General features: G+C 38.6%; 1 protein-coding gene across 4 annotated transcripts in view; it reads right to left on the reverse strand.

The window, feature by feature from the left end:
- Nucleotides 1–26022, reverse strand: part of LOC118824256 (cAMP-specific 3',5'-cyclic phosphodiesterase 4D-like) — a 268709-nt gene that overhangs the window by 144096 nt on the left and 98591 nt on the right. The window contains exon 1 of one of the 4 annotated variants that reach the window (XM_036594262.1): nucleotides 10245–10810. The exons of the other annotated variants lie outside the window; for them this stretch is intronic. Within the exon in view, the coding sequence (XP_036450155.1) occupies nucleotides 10245–10528 (284 nt within the window). The 5' untranslated portion in view covers nucleotides 10529–10810. Of the gene's footprint in view, nucleotides 1–10244; nucleotides 10811–26022 lie in introns of those variants that run through there. 4 annotated transcript variants of the gene reach the window in all.

Below are 26022 nucleotides of genomic sequence, written 5' to 3' on the forward strand. Positions count from 1 at the left end.
AATTATTTTGTTCTCTCTATCCTCTCTTATCACTTGCAACAGCAGAGGGAAAGTCATTCTGTGTCCCAGTAACTAGGCTACAGAGAGCATCAAGCAATTCAGAAAGACCTGTCAACATGATTTACTGGCGACTTCAGGGGGGCAGCGAAAACATGCATTCGAACAAGCTGTTATTAGAACTCAGAAACGGACGACAGCAATTCCACCCATAACCAACATTTGCCAGCAGCTATGAGCTATGGCAAAATGCACTACATTACCAGTGTATTAGGTGCCCCTACCTTGTGCCTACACTCAGAGTCGGGTATATGTACATTGCGTAGTATGAAATACATGTAACAGTGTCACGATAGGATATGAAATAAAGGTCACTGCTACTTCTTTCAATTACACAAAAAATAGTGCAGCTTTAGCTGCTTTTTTTAAATGGACACACACATAGCACACATAAACCACAGACAACTGTATTTCCCTGACTTTTTTTCAGTTTACCGTGTGTTAAGTGCTGAAACTGATCTTCATTTGTCATTAACTTATTATATGACTTTAAAAAAACAAGCAAGACAAAGTAATGAAAATGAATCCTTTGAAATAGGATACAGCTTATAATTGTTAACAGGTAATCAGTAATCTGTATTGAAATACAACTCCATTTCCTAAAAAGTTGGGACACTGTGCAAAATGTAAATAAAAACAAAATGCAAAGATGTGCAAATCATTTAAACCCTATATTTAATTGAAAATCGTACAAGACAACATATCAAATGTTAAAACTGAGAAATTTTATAGTTTTTTTTGAAAAATATATGCACATTTTGAACTTGATGCCAACAACACGTTCCAAAAAAGTTGTGACGGGGGCATTTTTACTACTGTGTTTCATCACCTCTTCTTTCAACAACACTCTGTAAGCATTTGGGAACTGAGGAGACACTGCTGTAGTTTTGAAAGTGAAATGTTTTCCATTCTAGTTTGATATAGGATTTCAGCTGCTCAACAGTTTGGGGGCTCATTTGTCATATTTTTCATTTCATAATGTGCCAAATGTTTTCAGTGGGTGACAGGTCTAGACTGCAGGCAGGCCAATTTAGCACCCAGACTCTTTTAATATGGAGCAATGATGTTGTAACACATGCAAAATGTGGTTTGGCATTGTCTTGCTGAAATAAGCAAATACTTCCCTGAAAAAGACGTTGTCTGGATGGCAGCATATGTTGCCAAAACATGCATATACCGTTCAGCATTAATGGTGCTTCACAGATGCGCACGTCACCCATACCAGGTGCACTAATGCACCTCTATACCATCAAGAATACTGGCATTTGAACTGTGCACTGATAACAAGCTGAGTGGTCTTTAGCCCGGAGGACACAGTGTCCATCATTTCCAAAAAGAATTTTATATGTTGATTTGTTGGACTACAGAACACTTTTCCACGTCGCCTCGGTCCATTTTAAATGAGCTCTGGTCCAGAGAAGGTGGAGGTATTCCTGGATCCTGTTTTTAATATGCTTTCATCTTTGCTTTTTAGAGTTTTAACTTGCATTTGTGGATGAAGCGACGAACTGTGTTCACAGACACTGTTTTTCAGAAGTGTTTCTGAGCCCATGTAGTGATTTCCACTACAGAATCATGCCTGTTTTTAATGCAGTGCCACCTGAGGGCCCAAAGATCTTCGCCAGCAAATACTGGTTTTTGGCCTTGTCCCTTGCATACAGAGATTTGCTATTTTATATTGAGAAACATTATTCTTGCAAATTATTGCACTATTTGATCGTGCAGTCTTTCACAGAGTGGTGAACCCCTCCTCATCTTTACTTCTGAAAGACTCAGCCTCTCTGGGATGCATTTTCATACCAGATCATGTTACTGACCTGTTGCCATTCAACCACCAGTTTACACAACTTTACCAGCCTTTTGTTGCCCAAAATGGACATATATTTATATTTATCAAAAAAACTTTCTCAGTTTCAACATTTGATATGTTGTCTTTGCACTATTTTCAATGAAATACATGGTTTAAATGATTTGCACATCATTGCATTTTGTTTTTATTTACATTTTGCACAGCGTCCCAACTTTTTTGGAAATGGGGTTGTACATTTTTAAAGTAACTCTCTCAACCCTGCCTACCGTCACTGGCCATTTTATTAGCTGCTATCTAGGTATACTTTGTAGGTTTACAGCAGCACCAACCACTCGAGTGGGAGGGTTGAGAAGGGTTAGTGACCCCTCGTTTACAGTTACTGACTGTACTGATCTGTTGCTGCACGCTCTAACCTATCCATCACTGGAAAGGACCATCATAGGACCACCACTGATCATATGCACATCATATGCACATCAGTGACACCAACATGGTATCAACATGGTATCACAGTGTGTTGCACTAGCACAAGTGCATCAGACACAGCAGCCTAGCTAGAGTTTTTAAAAATGAAATATGTGTAAATGCGCGTATAGCTAGAGTAAGTTTATAGTTCGTTCAAGAAATTGTACCTAACAAAGACGTTTACAAGCGCTGTATAAAAGACTGGTAAATTTATGGCTTCGGTTGCATGCATGCCAGCAACTGTTCAGACCTGTGTTTGCTACTCATGTACTGGCTTGCGTTTTTGAATTTTGCTCAAAATTCGCTACAATTGTCATTACCAAAACAGTCACTACTGAGACATTTGGTAAAGTTTTGGTAGTCTTATGACTACAGGGTAGGGCTGGGCGATAAAACGATAACGATAATTATCGCGATATAACTTTTCCTCAGTAGAGCGATACGACCCTTTCGATAAATGTTCAATATAATACACCATTCTCCACGTTCAGCGAAAGCCTTGGTGGCATTTTCTACTGCAAGGAAAGCGACACTACTCTGCTGTCGCCAGGAGAGGGCGCACTTCCGAGTTTTCCGACATGATTTAGAGAGGGAGGGGGCCACGAGTAGATGAGTCTTTAGCAACGGCTGAAACACGAAGTTATACATTCCCTGTTTGAGTGGAGCGACAGGCGATCTGTTCTCCTGTGACCGAGTGTGAGTGACGAGATAAGTGGCATAACTATACTGACCTACAGTGAACTCACCTCTTTCCGTACATCCTAACCAGCTTTAGCAGCGTTAAATCGCGCCTGCTCCTCTCAACTAAAGCGCTGTTACAGCACCAAACAGTCATATGTTAGTACTGGTGCATTCCCAAGCAACGAAAGTGAAAGAAAGAAGTGAGTTCATGTTAGTTACAGCCCTGATTTAAACGAAAGTAAACTGAGGAAGCTGTGAGGCATTGGAAAGCAGGAGAGCGCTGTCTTACCAGGCCAGCTGTTTTTAGCAGGTGGTTAACTTGAAGCAGCGCTCCGTCACTCACACAGCACGGAGAACTGATGATACTGTAGATCAAACAAGACTCAAAAGCACCGCTTTCAGTTTAAACGTACCTAAAAGGACGACTCTGTTTGTCTGGTGTTGATATTTTGCGGTTCACCACTTAAACTACTACAATTGAATAGAGAAATCCAGTCGTCGCTGGCTGGTGTCTGAATACTGCGCTGTCATTTGTAATGGGGTAGCCGAGCGCTCGTCACCAGCTAAAAATAATGTTTTCTTTCTTAAATTATGACTATTACAAAATAGCCATGCTTTTCCAGCTGGTAAAAACAGCTCACCAGACACTTTCTTCTACTCTCCCATGACAGATTTGTGAAATGTTCCACTGTTTGCCGAGTGTTTGTCGTCTTCCGACCATAAAGGATAGTTTAAAACAGCAATTAACCACCCAGGAGCAAAAATCAGCCTTCAAACTTGAAAGAAATAATGATTCGACATTTATCACGATATGTATCGATATCGAACGATATGAATTTTGTTTATCATGATAACATTTTTGGCCATATCGCCCAGCTCTACTACAGGGTGATTCAAAAAGATTTGTCTGATTTCAAAGCACCATAATTTTGCAACCGTGAGGCGGCTAGGAAACAATCACATACCAATTGAAAAAGGGAGTCAGAGAGTTTCTGTCTGTCACTGGAAGATGGCTCCTTTCAGTCTGCGAGGAGATGGCGACCCCTGAGCAGAAAGCGTTTAGCGTTCTCCACTTCAATAAGAGTAAATCCATCACAACTGTGCAACGTGATTTTCATCGGCAGTTAACATCCAACAGCTCAGAGCATTCGCCGTTGGTTCCACAACACTGAATGATCTCCGAAATCACATTGAAAGAGCCGTGAGTACAGTGACACCCAACATGCTCAATCGAATATGGGATGAATTTGACTATCGCATTGATGTTGTCTGTACAGCTGGAGGAGGTTCACATTGAGCACTTGTAAAATTACATAATGAACTTTATGCTCACTTAAACCATTTACAATTTACTGCATTGTTCTGTAATGATTTACAAGTGAAACAAATCATTTTGAAATCAAATAATCTTTTTGAATCACGCTGTGTTTTGGTAGTGACAAAATGGAATGCTACGTCATTAATTTTAATAAAAAAAATAAAGAAGGTATAGGATCACTCACACAAAAAGCTTTTAGTCTAAAGTCCAAAATGTGTTTTTAACTCTGACTTTGAACCAATTCAATAGAATGATCCACACATGATCAGAGCTTCGTTAGACTAGTAATGATAACAATTGGCTTGTTAGTGATTAGTGACAAATAGAATTAGTTTTTTAAAGCGTTGTTTTGAAGCGCAAATTCACAAGCTGGATGGCACAAACACAGAAAGCACCAGCTGTCTCATGCGATGACTACACACCATGTGTCAAGTCTGTCTCAGTCCAGGCCTGAGTCACCCAGGCTAAGCCAACCAAATGGCTTACCCAAGCACAGATATGTTTCTCTAAGGTTTGATGCGCAAAATATGCCCTAACTGTAGCAATACACACACACGAATATCATCACAATCATTGTTCAATAGGTTTTAATGGAGAGAGGCATTATTGAAACACAGTAAAGCTGGATAATGCAGTGCCAAGGACAGCGATAGAGGATTTTATGACAGGTCAGGACAGATAAGATCAGTGGGCAGTTGTCAAACAGTGGCAGCGAGCCTCTCCCACCAGCTGGCAGCACTGTTTGTTTCTCATTACTGCTGTTTACTTAGACAGGCCAAGCCACCTTTATCCACAACTTGCACTAAATTCTACAACCTGTTGCTCGTGCATTAATACCGGCGATGTTACAAAACATTTACTTGAGTCAAAAGTGTTGCCAGTTCATCAGGTACACTGACCTTATACGAAAATTTGTTAGTCATTTTATCTGGTGCTCTTTTCACATACAGCACTGTATAAAAGTCAGAGACTACCCTTTATTTACTGATTTTCCAGTGAAAATGGCTATAATGAAAATAAAGTACCATTAAGTTAATCTTTTTTCTGATTGGACATAAAATAATCCACTTGCATAAGGAAGAGGAAAGGTATAGGAAAACAGAAAAAAAACAGGAGTTTTCCAAAATTGTAGTTCAAGAAATGATTACAAAACATATAAAAAGGGGCTCCTCACACCCATTCAAGACCAGGTAGACCACCAAAACTGTTATAATCAGATAAACAGTGCTTTAAGCTTTCATCTGTAAGAGAGAGGAGAAAATCAAGCTCCAATCTTGCTTCAAATCTGAAAAAATTCACAGATGCCTTCATGTTCATTCTTCCACTGTGAGCAGACAACTCAACTCCATGAGTCTGAGAGGATGTGTAGCTGGCAAATACTATTACTGAGAAAAGCAGAGACAAAGAACACCACAAACTGAAAGCAAGTGTCCTGAAAGTAGAAATTTGACATTACATTTAGTTTTTCTTTAGTCATATTGTCTGTATTTTTCCTGATACAAAATCCTTAATTGCCATTTTGACTAGGAATCAAATAGATGCGAAGTGGTTTATGACTTTTGCTGAGTACTGAAGGTGCCCTGTGTCAGTGTGCAATTACTGACAGGAGCCCATCTGTTGCTGCACAATTTATCAGCCACCCTTTGCAGCCTCCATCAATGGAAATGGACCACCACAGGATCAATGCTGGCCAGATACTGGGGTTCTCAGCAGGGACACCAACCTGGTAGTGACCAATGAGTGTAGGCCCGAGGTAGGTGTGACCCAATAAACCGGAAAGCTACTGTATGGCATGCAGATACTTGCTTTTGACATCAACTGAGTTAATGTAAAAAGAAAATATTGATATGAAACTGATGTGCACATTATAATCAAGTAAATTCAACACACTATTTTTCATAATATCTAGTAATTCACTAAAAGTCTGATCACTCAAAAAGGATGTTAACGTCTGATTTATATTGAAATACTCAAAAGCCACACTCTGTACCTGTAAGATACGCTCTGTGAATCTGAGTTAAGTAAGAAGCCTAATTTGAGCTCATCAGTGATGCCAGCTGTCATCTAAGCACTGAAGTGTATTTCAGTGAGACAAGTATGAAGGTTAGTGAAGTGCATTTGAGTGAAACAGGTGCACTGGGGAGCGGATGAAACAGAACCTTAAAAAGTCGGGAATGCAGACCTCTAATATATAGTGACTGGGAGACCTGTGATAGAACATTTTTTCCCCTCTTAGCCAGGAGAAATAGACCCTCAAAAGCCCCTTTCACACTGTACCATCTTCAGAGCTTAACATCAAACGCTATCTTGCCCAGGTTGGGAAAAAGAAGCATTACAGTTTCAAAGGGTCTCGGCAAGTGAAAGGGAAAATATGACTGATTCTGTGATCTTCTGCTCAACAGCATGAGGCACAAACAGCTGTATCGTTGAGAAAGAACAAAGTCTTTCTTTCATTCTTTTGCACTGCGCAAACTGCAGCTCTGTTTCTCCTTTAAACGAGAGCCTCCATATGCTTCTCTTTTACAGCACACCGCTGAGGATACTTTTGCTGCAGAGGTTTCATCTACATATCAAACAACAACTTCCTACAAGCTAACAAAAGGAACATAACACTCATCTCCAGTCACGCTCCATCTGCTTAAGAGCAAATTTGAGTTATGAGCCAGTTTAGGCCTCCTTATTTACAGTGAGGTTGCTCATTACAGGTCTAGAATCAGCTCCTCATTACACAGCAGATATAATGAAAAGGTCAGCTATGCCAAGTGTAAAATAAATGAGTGAACACAGGTAGCACATTACTGAGTTTTCCACAGCTGATAAACCACATGGCTGACTGAGGCAAAGCAGAGAAAAATAAAGGGACCTCACTTGAATATCACTGATGTCAATCTCGTTTTTTATTTTATTTTTACAGCACTTGAAAACATATTCTGCCCTTTTGTGTGAATATTTCATGACAATTCAACCAATATTCAACCAATACAAATTATGAAAAGCCAACCTGTGAAGTCACATTAGTAGATGTTAAATTCAACCTGAAATCATTTTTTTCTTACACCGTTACTTCACGCCTTTGGACAAATTAAGCACGATTCATTATACCATATCATTTCAAATTTTCGTTTCTCCATCAAAATGCATACTTTTGCCTGCCACTAAATTAACTTCTGATTTTTGGCTACTTTACCATGCATCTGTGGACTGGAAAAAAATGACATTCACCAATAACATAATGTCATTTCATTTCCTCCTCCCATCACTGAACAAAAATGCTCGACTAGCTCAGATATCCTCTCTAATACTACATTTCACCCAGAAATGTGCAACAGCACTGAGATAAAAGGTTTTCTTACAACAGCGACAATACAAAACAGGCAGACATCAGCTGAGATTGCCAAATGTCCTTGTGGAGGTAATTCTGGGATTCCAGAGACGGCACTGATTAAAACAGCAGGTCTTCAGAGAAAACAACAAAACATACACAGCGAATGCACTGTATGGCTCCACATACTTATTCCTACTGCAGTGCCACCAATCTACAGGATAACACCAATAAAAGTGTGCAAACTATATCAACAATTTACTGATTAAAAAAATCAGAATAAGTAAGAGAAAGAAAGAAGTCAGCTGCATGCTTGAATTTGCCAAACTCTAATTTATGCACAACCAATAATGCGCTGTATGTAGCCAAGCCTGATGATATTCATGTTTGTCCACAGAGCAACTGACAGAAACCTGTTTGGGAGTCTCTAAGTTTCCTTGGTTGTTGGGTGCCGCCATTTAATAGTATTCCAATGACACGATATGGCCAAAAATGACACTACTGGATTACAATGACTTAAAACATCCATACTCAGAGGGAATTCCAGTGTTTTTCTCTATTTTTTCCTTTCATAGGTTTCCACAGAGCACAGAACTCTATCCGTTTTAAGTTCCAAAGTAGTTTTGTAGAACTAGAAGTACAAAAACCAATATGAATATCATCACATCCCTGGATTACCGTGTGAATTTTGAATGCATTTATACATTTAACATATTCACCAGAAAATGTTTACATGCTACAGTTGTTTACCTACTAGCTTGATAACTAGCATTCTGCAAGCAGAGTCTAGAAATTGATAAGGTTGAGAAAATATAGCCAACAAACCCAATAACAAAAGAAGTGATGTTGTGTCTTAAACAGTTTTGGATGGGATTAGTTTTACGAGGGGAGGTAGAGTAATGCAGTTATTACCAGAGTATCACCGTTAGTTCAGTCTCATCTGAATCCATCCTGTCTGTCATTTTTGCGGACTGTGTGCTCTTACATCTACAGCGATTATGCAGATTTTACCTTCTATAAAATGAACCACAGAAATAACTCCAGGTTCCAGTCCCATGAAGAAGTTTGAACATCCCCAGTGAAATTACATGTTTTGTATCAAGTAACACAACCTCCTCTACTGGGAACATAATGCAAAAAATTTAAACTAAAACCTTTGCACAGGCCATGTTTTATGTTTTATTTTTTTTCCAATATGTTAAATTCAGCAAACAAGCAGTGATTATGCATAAAAAGTTTGTTCTCTGTCAAGGTTATGTACTTTATGTCACTCAGAAAATGAACATGTAATTTTACCAGAGGCTGTCAACCTTTTGCATACGACTATATACAAACTGTAAGACTTGCCATATATATAAATATCTCATGGAAAATTAGTTTTAAAGGCTTTTCTTAACCCTCAACTTTTACTTATATTCTCTGTAGCCCAAATCAAGCCAATATGCACTGTCTGAACTCCGAACATTAGAACCCGTAAAATGACAGAAAAAGTCTGACTGTTGGCTGTAATTTTCCAAGTTGTTGCATTCACAGTAGACAGACTTAGGGCAAATGAAATTATGATTAAAGTAAATGTTTGGCCATGTTTTCTACTTGTGATCAGCTTACTGTATTCCGTATGGAACTTTTTTGGCAAGACAGCAATGTGTAAATTAAAGTAACTGTTCCCATTTCTGTTATTTACTGTCATACGAAAAAAAAAAAATACTCTCACTTAATGACAAATGACATGTTTTGTGTATTTTTTAAGTGAAAAAAAGGTTAACACATCCTTTACAGGGTAAAAAAAATAAATATGGTGTCAAATTTAATGCACAATTTCAATTTTGATTTAATATGTCACAAAAAAATAAAACATACAGCATAAAATATGCCATAACTTTTGCACTGGCCACTGGGGAAGATTTAGCAAATAAACAGCAATTGTGTTTTAAAAATGTGAAGAAGTGTCTTCTCTGTAGAGGATATGTTAACTTATTTTCACTTAATTAATAAAAAAAAAAAACGTCATCTGACCAGATGCACCCAAAGTTTTGCATATGACAAACATCACAGACATCCTGCTGTAAATTTACATTACCCTGCCCCCCCACACATTAAAGCAAAGCTGAAGCAGGCAGTCAGTAGCCTGGTATCCAAGTTATTTCCTTCCCATCATGTTAACCAAAACACAAACGCAAGAAAAAAGTGACAGAATGAGCACTTGCTCCAAATTAGAAATCAATCATGTGTGCTCTCATGGAAGAATCAATAATCACTACTTTGTCACACACCCTGAGTGAGACAGCACCTATTGTGAGATGAATGATAGTGGTAACTATGGTGATCAAAATGGGGAAGATGAAAGGTGGCAGCAAAGCACTGGTTTGCACATATTTAGATTAACATGTTTAGCGGTAACAGACATCTCAGTCTTTAATCAATACAGTGGAATGTGAAAGGTCTCTGCTTACTGACAAATGATCACGTCAAAACAGCCTTAAGGCAAAGGGAGACAGACGGGCCAGCAAAGCAGCAGCACAAACGGGGCTCCATCTGGACAAACGGCTGAATCTAGGACGGCAAGAGAACCAATGGCGTGAATTCCTTACCAAGTGTGGGCCACAGTGAAGCGCCGCTGTTTGTGGATGTTATTGTTGAGGAGCATGCGGCGCAGTAGCCGGGGCGAGTTGCGTGGGGACAGGGTGGTGGGGGACAATCGCGGAGACATGGAGGATGGTGACTTCCTTCCCCGCGGACGCCTGGGACGCTCCTGCTGAAGCAAGTTCTCCCTCAGTATCCGCACCAAGTCTTCGTTCAGTCCCACATGGTCCCCGTGGTGGAGCTGCTTGGCGGGGACTGCCAGGGTGTCCTGGTTACCTCCTGGTTGAGCCATCAGGGAGACCAGATGTCTTTGGCTTTTTGGTGGTCAAAAACACCACAGAACACCAAGACAAAGATGCCTGAACAAGCCGGCGACTACCTCTAAACTCCACGGCAACACCAAACTGGGAGTGTCCTGTAGCTGTAAAGGAGGCAGGGCAAGCGCCCAGCACTGCCTTATCTGTAGCCTCTCGTGAAGTCAGTCTGGCACTCCTTGTTTCTTCTTGTCAGCATCTCGCTTTCAGCATGAATCCACAGCTCTACTACCGGCACAAGAACTGGAGTGCTAGGGTGAGTGTGAGCTGTGTGGAAGGGGAGGGAGGGGACTTTGGGCAGGAGAGTGGGCTGTGTGTAAAAGGGAGAGGAGGGGGCTAGAGGGAATCAGGGGGAACAACAACACTAAGGGCTTATTACGCTGGCTATTGAGTAAACCAGGCTCTCCCGGCAGCAGACGAAGGCTTCCGCTTGTGTACCGAAGGGCTGAGAGGGAAACTTTCATCACTGCATCTCATTTATCAGTTCCGTCCAACCCTCTTTGAACTACAACGAATAACCACAGCAAACAGAAAACAGAGATGCCCAAGAATGAATAAAATAAACAGTCAGCCAGTTTGTTCCACAAACTGAACATAATAGATGGACATAACAGATAAGCTTATTTGCACAGCAGCACAGCATTTTAACATCAACAGAATATTGGTAACCGACACTGTGGGACAGCATTACAACCCGGACCGCAAACAAACACTGCAGCCCCCGACTACAAATTAACCAAGTTTTTTTTTTAATAAACTCTCCAGATTTTAAGATTACGAGAGATCCTGAATGTCCTGATATCTTAAATCTAATAACTGCTACTAATTCATGTCATTATTAGCAGATGTTGTATTAAAATATTTATTTATCAATACAACATGCGTTTGAGCTGGGAAAGTATAACACTATTTAAACAGATATCGTTAGGTTCCAAAGAAGATAGCTAGTGCTATAGCAGAGATGAGAACATTTCAGCAAACTTGTCATTATGACAGAAGCTGTTTAAGTCCCAGGGAACATGGTGTAAATTATTCAAAATATATGTATGATATTAAAACTGAGTGTTATATTAAACATCCAGGGAAGTCTGGATGGAACAAAAAACAAGGCAGAAATATAATAAAACATGGCTTGTAATCACTCATTAGACCTACTTGAGAACTGTCTGATGAGCAGAACATCGTGAGCAAAGCCTTGCTGTGACTGAATTTAACTAAAAACATTACCCAGATTTTACATGGTAAAGGCTTAAAAAGGTAAGGCTCATTCACTTTACTTTGATGTGCACCCAGGGAATGCTGGTGTGGCTAGTTGACTGGATGAATGAATGTTCTTACTAGCTCAGTCATGCTTGCTAGGTCAGCTTTTGTTTGTCGTTAGCTTTCTCTCAGTATGTCTCTCCAACTTGTATTACACATACTTTATTGCTAAATGTACTAGTATTGGTGATAAACTATTTTGACATGCTATTTAGTACAGTAATATGCAGTTTTGGACCAGCCATGGACACCACTGGGGAACACAGCTTTGTTGAAGATGTGTTGGCGAGACAACCCACATTGTAAAAAAAATCTCTAAAAAAAAATGGTGAATCTGGTGGAAAAATGGTGGATTTTCTCATCAGGCCAGGTTTGTCGCCAAACTCTTCAGTGGAAAGACTGTGTACTATGTGAGCCTCGTCTGCGATCATCAACAAACAACAGGTTGCAAGTGATTCTGCGACTTTGAAAGTCGTGCAGTGTCCACTAGGCATCAGGTGTGCCTTCATCATGTGTACTAGGCACCTTCCCAGAAATCCTTCTGCAGAATTTTCTGACCACTTTGAACAGGTTTTGACCAGCTACTTTATAGCGCTCTAAGGCTTTTGATCTCCTCAAACACACCTGGACCTTCTAGTGAATTTGTTTTCCATGTTTAATGTTTAACCACTCTGGCCTGTATATGAATTACTGAAACTGTCCAAAAAGACTTAAGTGCTACTATGAAAGCTGCAAACTGTAAAATTGTTTTGATGAGTTCTCCTTCTAAGAACTGAAGTACTTTACGAAGCTGTCTAGCTTCTTTTCCATTTCTTTCACAATCCAAATTAAATTTCCCAGTAATTTCATTATTTCTTCCAACTTTTTAAAAGGTTTAAAAGCTGAGAGCAAAGCAGACTGCCATAGCTGCTAATGTTACTTAATTAAATAACAGTAATGTAGAAGTAAACACATTATTGTTTAATGTCTCTCTGTTGAAGCTGCCAAACAAAACAATGAGGAGGCATATTTCATTTCCTATGTAGTTGAAGTTATAGCTTAACAGACTGAAGACATTCACAGTAAGTCAGAACAGAGAAGTGACCAACTCTCCTCCTAGAAATCCTTCCTTCTTGCAGAGCTTAGTTCCAGCACACTTGAACACACTTCGTATCGTTAATCAGTGCCGTCCTAAGACCCTGATTAGTTGCTTCAGGAGTGACAGACCTGGAATACAGCCCTAGTGTTAAAAATAGAAAATGTTCTATCAAAATGCAAAGCAGTATTCAGATTTATTCACCGTGACGTTACTTAAACTCTGCATTGGAAAGTGCAGCTACCACAGACCATAAATCAACACAACTTTAATGTTCATGGTAACGTCCACATTAAACATACCTTCACACGTCTTACTACGACATATATAAACAGCCCCACAGTATGCAGCACTGCGCAAAAGTCAGAGACCACCCTTCGGTTATGTAATCTGAAGTCAAAACTGCCTTTAAGTACAAGTTCTTTATTTTTAAAGATTAGATACAAGAAGGGGAAGGTCAAAGGTAAAACATGAAAAAACAGAATATCTAATAATCATACAAGACCCAGTAGACCACCAAAACTGTCATCATAAAAACAGTACAAATGGTCTGAAATGCTGAGAAACAGAAATAGACAATAAAATTAAGAAATCTGCAAATCAAATAATGAACCTCAGAGTCCAGATCTCAACGTCATTGAATGTGTTTGGGAAGACTCCAATCATGAGAAGCAGAAAATGCAACCAACTTCTAAGACCAAACTTTGAAGGTGTGAATAAAAACCCTGCTGATTTCTTTGAAAAACTGAAAGTAAGTTGCCTGAAAAAGAACAGAATCTGTAATAAAAGCAAAAGCTGGATACACTACATACTGAAATTGTTGATATTATATTTAGTTTTTGAGGCTTCATCAATGTAATCCTCTGTTAAATATATCATTTCTTCTTTTTTGAAAACTGAACAACTTAACTGCTGCTTTGGAAATTCAATAATAACTGCTGGATTCTGACGTTTGCACAGTACTGCATATGTTGTCATGCAACGTTTGCACATGGGGTTGTGCTCAACATATCATGTGTACTCATAAGATAGCAGAGAGGAACAGAAAAACAGGTATTGCTTGATATGGGTAGCTCTTAATTCCAGCTCCTGCTCCCTCAGTCTATCCACTCTGCCTCAGTTTGCATGTTACTTAGAGGCTTTGACTGGAAATTAAACAAACAAAAGTCTAACTACACAGTCCTGTGGTAAGACATCATGAAATAGGTTCCATCTAAATGCAGAGCAATATACAGCTCTATGCAGGAGGTTGCATACACTCTGCTACCAGGTTAAGATAATTAAAAATGTATATATTACTGTATAGAGGGGAATATGCTGATGTTTGACCTTCCTAGATGACTTTGATGCATTAAAATAAATCCACCCAGTGATATTTGCAAAGAGTGCCGCTCCACAAAGCCAGGCCAGACAATGCCAGGGGTTAAACATGATTAACTACGTAGTGTGCCATCAAATGCTGGCTCCAGGGTTGTGTAATGGAGATTATTTCAATACATGTGCAATGCTAGATGTCTTAACAACTTAGTATTTCATTGTTTTGCTGAAGGTCAAGAATTCCATGAATTCTACACCTTCAGAACTGTGCTAACTTTTCTTATTTTGAATCCTATTCACACTCAAATATCAGTAGTCCCCACTAAGAAAAAAGGTACTGAACTGGGCTGGTAACACAGTTGGACCTTAAAACCACCGTTGTACTTTTGAGGGTCCGTTTCTGTTGTACCTTGATGAAATGGAATCAGCCCTATTTTTGGCCAATTTACTGAAATCATTTCAGCTGATTTGTGCTGCAATTTTATGACATATACATTAGGAGTCAGCTAAGTACCTACTTTTATAAAAAGAACTAGAGATATCATTTCAGCCTCTTTTGTGTTCAAATATGTTTCATAGTTTTTGTACTCTTTTTAAACGAATCATATTCAACTATCTACCTAACGAATAACTATTTTACATTGTGCCATTCATGCCAAGAAACACTGTTCCATAGCAATCCTTATTGACTGCAGTCATTTCTGCTAGTGTAAAGATAATTTACGCATTTCAAGTTTGTAAGATGTACCATACTCTTTACTTTTTATGTATACACAGTGAATCCTTCTGCAAATATTCCAACTTGAATACTAGTGGAGGAAGAGGCTGTTAGCCAGTTAGCAACCTGCTGAACTGGTTGTTAATCCATTTCTGGAGGCCCCATGATGGTCACTGAACTAGCAGAATTGGACATCAACTTATTTTTAATTAATATAATGAGTTCAAATATTTTTTCACAGCAACTGTTATTAGATTAACTAGGGCACTGTTAGCTTTCTGCGCTTGAAACGTCTGTGTTGAGCTGCTAGCGAGCAATGAAGGGTGGAAAGGGAAGCAGTGAGTCCCCCCACTGTGAAAACAATTCACATCTCTCCACAAATATGGTAGGGTCGAGATAAAAAGGACAGCACAAGTGCAACTCCACAACAAAAATATTGCATTTATACATAATGAAAAGCACTTTTATAAATGTAGACTTGCTCACCTCCAAAGACAAAAATCCAGTTTGCTTCAGTGTTTTTTAAATCAAAAATTTCCATCAAAATATATTCCATCAATGTTATTGAAGAAAAAATATAGCTCAACTGAGGGGCCTTCAAAACAGGCAAGACTTTGTTTTTGGCCACCTTGAAAAAGGTCAACAAAACAGTTTTCTCTACTAAAATGTACGCACCTCTGAAAGCTTCATCTGAAATGCGTACACACCTGTACATCTGGAGTATGCTACATGTCAGTGTGTTCATTTAGCCTGCAAAATGCGAGCTTCAGGTAAAGAAGTAAATAAATAAATTTTATGATACCATTCACAGCATGTGAAAGCATTCACCCTCCTAGCACTGGTATCGAGTGATTGGGAGGGACCTAACTAATGGAACTGGGCAAGACTAAATTGGGGATAAATTTTTTTTTTTTTACCTACCACACATCACAAAGCTGGCTGGATTGGGTGAGCTACTTTGACGGGGTTGCCAGTCTTATGATGTCAATCCAGTGCATGGCAGTGTAGCAAAATTTATACGTTGACTGTTTAATGACCTTATAATTCAGAGTAACGAGTGACATTCAGATGAAACACATACATATAAAAAAAATTCAATCATTTTTGTCATGGAGAAAATCAGTATAAACCCAAATTCTTGACATGGGCATGAAGCCAACTACAGAATGACAACACTTTTACACATTTAGTGGTCTATGAGCTTATTCCACATCCAGACAACAATCATGCCATAATGAACTGACCTAAGATGGCAAATGCTGTGCTACTTCCAACCGTCCTGCTTCAAAAGACCCGTCACAGCCAGAAAGGAATTTGAAGAAGAGATGCTGGTTTATACTTCATTGAGCTTTAGGCACAAATAGGCAAGGGGAGGTTTATGGCTCAGTTTGAATTCATTCCATCAGGACAAGAGTAATGAATTGACAAAGATCATTTACGTAAAGAAAGCAGGTCTGTGTCTCCACCTAGTGTCTGAAACCAAAACTACCTCCATAAACTCAAGGGAAATGACAAAATCATTTTGTACAGTCCTGAGATGATGTAGTCAGACATTCATATACCGTATGATAATAGGCATTAACAACCAAAGAGAAAATAAAAAAATAACACATGCATAACTCAATGGTTAAGATGTGAAGTGGTTCGATGAGAAATGCTCAGAAAGCATCTGAAGGGTTTAAAACTACTACAAGGATATAAAATGAAAAGGTTCCGAATTGCAAACTCTGGTTCCAATCGCCATTGCTGAAGAAATGTGAGACACAAAGTTTCTCTACAGTGCACCATTTCTCATCACACCAATGTTGCCATGTTGAAAAATCAGTGGAGTTCCAATTTAAGCTCATATTCAGCAGCAACATACTGAGCTGCAGTGCCCTTCATGGCCAATAGAGCACACAATACCATCAAGAATGAATGCCCACCTTCATATACACTTATGTAACAGAGCAATACCTGATGCAACAGCTCAACTGACACATCCGGTAGAGTAACTGGAGACTTTGTGTCTGGTGTGTTTTGATTAACGCTGACAACAGAATCACACCGGACTCAAAGTTGTGCAAGCTTGAAATTCTACAGATTGAAATGCACTGAAATATTTGTCCGAACTCTATGGGACCCGACTGCTCATATTTGGGTTCGGTTGGGTTCAGACATTATTCTAGGCTTGGGTCTGGTACGAATTTCACAATCGATTTCTCACAGCCCACCTCCCACTTTTAACAGATTTACATGTATTTCCCTCTGCTTTAGTTTTACTCCTTACTTTATTACTCCTAAGTGTTTTACCTTAAACAGTTTTTAATCAGGCATGCTCGAGTCACTTACTCATGTCATTGAAAGAATTTGGCCCACGTGTTGAGAAAATGGATGTGCAGGAAATAATACAATAAATCAATTCAGGTAAGTAGATTGGTGTGGCCAAACGGACATATTAGGTTTGCAAAATATTTTACATGTTGTATGTTACATGTTATATGTAATGAGTTCTATGTGAATAGTTTTAGTATTAAGCAGGTAAAGGCTGCTACATCAGCATCACACTTTAAGAGAATAGAGCATTATGGGAGGTTTATCAAGACTAAAAATGTTTGTGATGTTGTTCAAAAGTACTGCTAGATGAATACATCTGAACTAAACTTTGGACAGCTCAATATTTTATTATCTTATTTTATTTTTATAATGACGGCTATCATTGTGACGGCATTGTACTTTAACTGATGCTATCATTAGAAACATTACATTTTATTCAGCTCTTTGGGTGATGATGGGTTGGTTCAGGTCAGTTTCAGACAGAAATTTGCTGTACTAGGGTCAGTTCAGGACTCAAGATTTGTGATGGGAAAAAATTTGCCCAGGTAGGGCAAGGGTATCCAAACTTTTTTCAAAGAGGGCCAGATCATATCATGTCAAAATACCTGAAGGCCAAAATATTATTCACAAATATCAGCGCACAGAATCAGAGATTTCTATGTGCTACCACATTTCCTATCACTGTATAAAAGATGCACAAGTCTTATTTTAGTGCTGGATTGCTCAGAGCAATTTGGATTGGTAAGTGCTTATAAGAAACAACTAAATTGTTTAACAGGAACAGTGAAACATGCCTAATGCATTAAGTACATTTCTATTCAAGTGTTTACTTGTTAGCTCTATTTGTGAGACCTACAAAACTAAAATCAATACATTTTCAGTTTTGTTAGACAATCTTCTTTACATAACAAGTAAAGGCAGCAACAGCTTTCAGAAATCACCTTCTTAAATGAGCAGATTAAACAGCATAAATGCAGCTGCTTTAGTTTCTCTGTTCTCTCCTCCCCTGAATATTTACTGCAGCATTCATACGTTGTTTTATGTCTATTGATAATAAAATCAAGTCTTTTGACATGTGAGGCACACAGGTTTGCTGTGGCTTTCGACAAAAATTCAAATTTCGATCTCACCAAAATCACAGGTTCTCAGTGTTAATTTTGTGCTTTATGGCTATAGTCTTGACTAACCATCACTCAGTAAATTAAGCTGGTGGTCTAGTCAAAAGAAAGGCTCTTAAACTTTAGCTAACTTTGTTGTATTCGGTGTATTATACTGTAATTTTGTGACACTACTGCTGCCACCATCAGGCAAAAGGAAAAAATGCAACGTAATGGTGGGCGGGTCACTTATTACACACTAAAAACTAAACTAAAACAGAGGCCACAGGCCAATTAAAATCTGTCTATAGACCACATTCAGCCCTGGGGCCAGACTTTGGACACCCCTAGGTAGAGTGAGGACAAAATTTTGCTAGACTTGGGTCAGATTTGGACAGAACATTCTCAAACTGGATGCAACCACAGACCAAAATTTCAGGGCTGGATAAAGCTTTTGGGGGGGTTGGAGGGGTTCCAGTCCAGTGCAAGGCTTACAGTTTGCTGATCAGGTCAGTTTTTCAGTCCACTATAAACCAAAATTGTACAGTTTTTACAGTTAACTGTGGACTCAATTACATAGTACACCCATCAGGCATAACATTATGACCACCTCTTTGTTTCTACGCTCATTGTCCATTTTATCAGCTCCACTTACTATATAGGTGCACTTTGTAGTTCTACAGTTACAGACTGTAGAATCTGTTTCTCTGCATACTTTGTTAGCCCCCTTTTACCCTGTTCTTCAGGGGTCAGGACCCCCATGGACCCTCACAGAGCAGGTACTACTCCAGCAGCACTGCTGTGTCTGATCCACTCGTACCAGCACAACACACACTAACACACCACCACCACATCAGTGTTACTGCAGTGCTGAGAATGATCCACCACCCAAATAGTACCTGCTCTGTGAGGGTCCATGGGGGTCCTGACCACTGAAGAGGGTAAAAGGGGGCTAACAAAATATGCAGAGAAACAGATGGACTACAGTCTGTAATTGTAGAACTACAAAGTGCTCCTATATAGTAAGTGGAGCTGTTAAAATGAACAATGAGCGTAGAAACAAGGAGGTGGTCATAATGTTATGCCTGATCGGTGTATATCTGCCATACATACAGATGTTTTTCTTCAAAATAAATCGGTATACATATAATCTCTATATAGTTGAGATATGTAGATGCTCTAAATATTTACCATCCTCTTAAGCCTACCTAAACCCTAAATCCATAGAAATCTTCCTTTTAAAATACAAAAATCAATAGCATTCTTTTTTAAAAGCAAAAATCGATGCAGTCACTGTTCGGTGGGGTAACGCATTAAAATACTGCTAGAGCCAGCGACCAGTTCTATTTATCTGTAAAGAGCTATTGATGTGGATGACTCACATCCTAGATTCCAGAAATTGCTGTGCATTCGAAAGCAATGGGTTGCTTATTTGAAAGGGGACTGATTGAATCTCAGAAGACATAAAAGCCACAGCAAATTATTCATAATTATTAAATACAATGATGCAAGAAGCTTTTGTGGTCGGCATCTACACAAGAGTGTACATTTAGACTGTGCCTCGGCAAAAACGTATGAGAACATTTCCATTTCAAATAGTATATTTAACTGTGATGTACATGGTCACATGCTTTCAAGGGAAACTGCAGTAAATGTACAGTAAAAGATCACTGAGTCCAATTTCCAGCCATCGTCCACAGTGAAAGCCAGCCTGTCCTAAAGAGCCTAATCCTAAAGAGGATGAAGTTCTCTGTGATGCAGCTTCCAAAATAGCTCACCTTCAAAACCTTCAGTGGAAAATGGTGATTTAGTTAATGGCTGCAATTTTTACATTTAGACACGTGACTGATCAGCATTTTCTCAGCTAGCTGAATTTCCTGCAATGGGAGCAAAAACCACTCATAGCATATTCGGAGTAGAACTGCACAATGTGTTGGAAGTTTAACCTTTTTCAACACTGCAGTGTGGCAAACAACACGCTATCTTTCAATAATTTCAATTCATCATAATGACTCTCTTACCATAAATAAGCCACCAAGGCGCCACTTGACAAATTAAGTTTAGACGTGTGACACAGGCCTAAAGGTCCTTCAAACAAATTAATCAAGCAAAAAGATCCAGAAAAACAGAGAATTTCTGTGTCATTACAGTACACTTTCCTGCAACAGCCTCTTTCTGCAGGCCCCCTAGTGACCATTCTCCCCGCAGGCTGTAAATCGAATATCAGATATTTGTAGTTAATAAAATCAGATAAACTATATTTTCGTAAGCCTTTTATCATGGCTCTCTATGTGTATATGTCATATGTCATATGTTATGACTCTGTGTTGAGCTGCTAGTGAGCACTGAGGGTTGAAAGGGAATGGGTAAGAAACCCCTGCTGTGAAACCTGTTCACACCTCTCCACAAAGGCAGCCATGCTAAAATACCAAAAATGTGAAGCATGTAAACACAATAAAAATACTTTAATAAACGCTGACTTGCTTGCTTACCTATGAAGACACAAATACAGTTTGTTTCTGGGTTTGTAAATCAAACATGTTCCCATCAAAATATATACCATCAATGTATTTCATGGCTAATTTTAAAAAGGGTTAATTGGTCATAGTTGCGTGACCCAGAAGGAGAAGCGGCTTAGAAGATGTGTGTGTGTGTGTGTGTGCGTGGTCATTGTTGTTTACTTTCCCTGCATCTTAGCTCCTTCCTCTGAGGATGCGAGGTAAAGATTCGAGGCCAAACATGATTAGCCCTATTCAGATTGCATTCGTTTATCGGGGGACATCTGTAGAGACAGATATACACATCTCCTCCCCCTAAGGAGGATGGAGACAAAGTTCTATCAACCAGACCAAGTTAATGTTTAAAAGCATCCACTGTGGCACAATTCAAAAAATGCTTATGTTTAATGTGCAATATTATATTAGTTGTTCAAGTGATTGTCATTCTACAACTTACACATTGTGAGTAAATGTCATTTAGAATATACTCCAGACAGGGGCTGGGTGAAATGGGTAAAAATATTATATCACGATATTTCAAGATGTATTGCAATTTGTAGTTTTTCAGAGATCGGAACAGATCACTTAGAACCTATAGTGTCACATATATAAATCTTATTAATAATAATAAACCTATTACTACAATTTGTTAGATATTTTGCTAAATGCACTGCACTAAATCCAATTAAACAGGCCTAATTATGCTCACTTTGTACTGAAACATGTAGTTAGTCAGTTCCTTAGGTACTTATGATATCCACAGTATGCTCAGAAAAGCAAACTGTGACATCACGTATCATGATAGTGATAAAATACCATTTTGTCCACTCCTAACACACACACACACACACATACACACACACAAACTTAGCAAAGCAGCATGTGAGTGGTGAAGGAGCTAGTGAAAACATTGTCAACTGTAAACTACAGAAAGACTGAGATCTTTTAGCTACATTCAGATAATTAAAGAATTTAATTTAAAGTGCAAGTGGGCAGTGATGATAAAGAGGTGTGTGTTCAGTCTATGGTGGTTGTTGAAAAAGGTCTAGATTAGACCAGGTAGATGTTGCAGGTCATCATATATATATATATATATATATATATATATATATATATATATATATATATAATAAGCTTGATTTTGAGGCTGATACACCTCTCTCTTTACATACTCACAGTTCAGTCATGCTCGATTTCAATACGTACAATACAAACTTTCACTATTTACAACTCAACATCATATTCTTGATTATTTAACCACCAAGCATTTTTTAGGCTGTTAAATTATTACACTCATATTTACACAGACGTGAGTTTGCTCGTACATACCTGCCAATGATGAAACTGATGAATAACAAAGCTCTGCAAAATCTGTGTGTGCTTATTTTACGATCAGACTTGTATGCATCTTTGATGAATAATGTCTAATACGTTTAGTGCCACCCAGTGTGTAATGGGACCACAGACATACAAGTGCTACAAACAAAGACTTTCACACAGGATGCACTTGCAATTCCTCTCTCTGAAAGTCTCCTCTATCCTCGCTTTTCAATTTAAAAAACTAATACGCCCTTATAGATACTGGAAATCATTGGATTTCTGGGTCACAGGCTGGAGGACGTAGGACAGAGGAATCGAGGCAGCATCAATTACGCCTTTTCCAAACCGGTCACTCAACACGAACACTCCATTAGGGAGTGTCACTCCATATGAAGTTGCACTCTCAGCTGTGGAGGGCACTTCTAATGAAGGAGAGGGTTTCAGTACATGGGCAAACTTTGAGACGTCCTTGCCACGCTGCAGGAGGAAGCTGCCGTTGCCATGGCTACCGAAAAGTGCTTTGCACGTTTAGCCGTATTGTCATCATTTGCTGCGTTAGCACTTTCAGCATTTACAAGAGGCAAAGATAAGAGCTTACAATTGAATAAAAGAGCTCCAGCATACAGAGAAAACAATTAACATACAATAAAATATATCAGACTTTCATTTTTAAACTGATGCCTGCATCGACACAACTTACCTAAAGCCGGGGAGAAATATAATTGCTTTTCTATGATTTTGTCAAAAGACTATAAGACAAATGTCCAATGTGCATAAAAATAACACATTTGGCTAAATTGCAAGATGAAATTAATATTTATCATTTCATCCATTCTGCTAAACACGCTGCAGTTGGGTGAGGTGTTATCGGTAAGTCTGCATCAACGCCTGCTCACTGTTGGGGGATTTTTACAGTCCACTTGCACTCCCTACTAATTACTAAGACATAGCCCTCAATATGGCAAGCCCCCCCATAAACACATGGACCATGGAGTGGACAAGCTGAGGGAGCCAGGACAGGAATTAGACTGGGAGTTAGAGTTTTGAGATCCATCCTTCAAACAAAGAATCTGCTGATGTTCTCAGTAAAATGGTTTGGCCACTGCAGAATCCAGACCTCGACATCACTGAATGTGTTGGGATTACTTGGATTGTGAGAAGCAGAAAATGCAAACAACTTCTAAGACTGAACTTTGGAGGTGTGGAAAAATATCCCTGCAGATTTGTTTGAAAAACTTGTAGTTGTAGCTTCTGTGTAATTTTCTGCGAAATATGTTCTCCACCTTTTTTTCCTGATGTTATAAAATAAAAACCTTAAGTGTTTTTTCACTGGAAATTAAATAAATTAATGATGGTGTCTGACTTTTGCGCAGTGCTGTGTACATCGTCAAGCAACATGCACACTGGGTGATGCTAAACGTATTGTACACTGGATAGCACACAATAACTGTCAGGCTGTCCTGGGGCAATGTGGCAAAAACACATCACGATTCTTTAAGACATTTCCACTATACATGATATGCATCACAATATTTCGTTTTTCTGAGATTTAATTTGGAACAGACAAAAATGGACCTGTAGTGCTGCACCATAATAATAATAATAATAATAATAATAATAATAATAAAATTAATAATAATAATAAAATATACAACTAGAATGCTTTTTCATTCAATGGTTTTCAAACTGCACTGCACAAAATCCAATTAAACAGACCTAATTATGGTCACTTTATAATGAATCATGTAGTTAACAGGTGTTCTTTTAGTACTGATGATAACCACAATATGCTCAGAAAAGCATATTGTAACATACACAGGTATCACAATGACAATAAAAAAAAATCATCATATTGCTCACCGCTAGGCTGTACTGTATATTTCTTTCTTTTGTATTTTGGGTACATCATCTACACTCACAGCAAACTAATCTTCTTCTGAGCATATGGTATGAGGCCAAGTTTAAAATGTTAAGTTATTTATTTAATTTATTTAACATTTAAGTTCTACATCAAAAAACACACAGTACAGTAGAATTCATATTGCAGTAATAAAAAGACCACACGGGTAGGGAATACTCCTGATGTAACTTCTATGGATTCTATTCATAAAAGACATCTGCTTGGTTTCAGGAAGCAAGGTTGAAAGGTCACACCACAGACAAATATAATTTCTTTGAGAAAATACAGTAGGGCTGCACGATATAGTCAGAATACCATTGTGATTATACTGCTACATGTTGCTACTGTGATGCCTTGCAATATACCACCCCAATTCCAACACAATATTTCATGTTTTACTTTATGAACTTCACTGTTGTTTGTAAATAGACGCTCATTCCAAATTCATTGAGTGCAACACATAAAAGAAGCTGGGACAGGAGCATGGTTACTACTGTATTACATCACCTTTCCCTTTGACAGTATGTAATAAACGTTTGGGGACTGAAGACACCAACTGATCTAGTTTTGAAAGAGTAATTCATTGTCATTCTTCTGTTGCTGTGTAACTGTACAGGGCCTTCGTTGTCTTGTGTTTGCTATTTTGAGCTTAATAAGACACGTTTTCAATAGGAGACATTTACATTTATGGCATTTGGCAGACGCTCTTAAACAGTGTGTCTTACAAGTTGATCATTTTACAAAGTTAGGCTAAGGTAGTGTTAGGTGTCTTACCCAAGGACTCTTACTTGTATAGCATACCAGTGCTCGTCTGGGTGGGGGCTCAAACTCAGTTTGCAGCGTGGAGGTCAGAAGTGTTACCCAATACGATTTATTGTGCACGCCTAATATAAATATGAGTGATCTAAAACAAAGTCTTCAAATCTTTACAGGGACATCATGAAGAATGCTTAGTTGCAGCAACTGACCATGTATCATTCTAAATGGCTACGGTTTACTATTTTAATAGTGCATCAAAAATGAAATATAGCTCATGAAAAGGTCTTCACAAAGCTCAGTTCAGGCCAGTCTAGTACCTGCACTCTCTGATTATACAGCCATGCTGTTGTAACACAAGCATAGCTAGATAGACATAAGTTATAAGTCATTCCTTTCTCTTTTATTTGCATTTTACCTACTGTCTCAAATTTTTTGGAACTGGTTTTGAAACCACACTGGTGAACCCTCATTAAAGATTAGCATCCATTATCTTTGACCAAAGTTATTTACACTGTCATGTGAACGTTGTGATTTATCTAAACACCCAGTGAACATGTGTGAATGGTCAGGAATAAGAGTAACTGATTTGAGGGTTATTTGCAAGGTACCAGCTTCTCAGATATCTGTATTGTATCCAGGCATATCACAATGATAATGAACAGTTTATCGGTGCACCTAATATAAATACAAGCCATCCAAAATTAAGTCTTCAAATCGTTCCACAGCCATCCTGAAGACCGGAGAAAAACGCTCTGTGACAGCAACTCATCATGCCTCATTCTAAATGGCCATCGTTTCCCGTTTTAATAGTGCATCAAAAATGAAATATAGCTCAGTAAAGGTCTTCACAAAGCCCATTATTAACTGAGACACTGTCAGCCGTGAAGGACTCCCATGTTTACTACCAGGTAGTGCTCACAGAGGCTTAAGCTTCATTAACACTGACAACATTTCACAAGGAAGCTTAATAGTTTGTCAGTGGAAGACTATTCACTTGATCCTTTTCTAAACGCTGCCGAGGGAAATGTTTTATAGATGCAGATTCACACTACCACACTGAAAGTAGTGTTTTATTTTTTGATTACTAATAGGCAAATAAGATATAACAAGAATAACACTCTCTAAAACCTTTTGTTTGTGGCATCAGACTTAGATTGTATTTGAATACTTAAGTAAAATGAGGAAGATTTAAATGAATATTTAACCTTTAAC

Source organism: Colossoma macropomum, unplaced genomic scaffold (genome assembly GCF_904425465.1).
Source record: "Colossoma macropomum unplaced genomic scaffold, Colossoma_macropomum, whole genome shotgun sequence".
NCBI classification, from domain to species: Eukaryota; Metazoa; Chordata; class Actinopteri; order Characiformes; family Serrasalmidae; genus Colossoma; species Colossoma macropomum.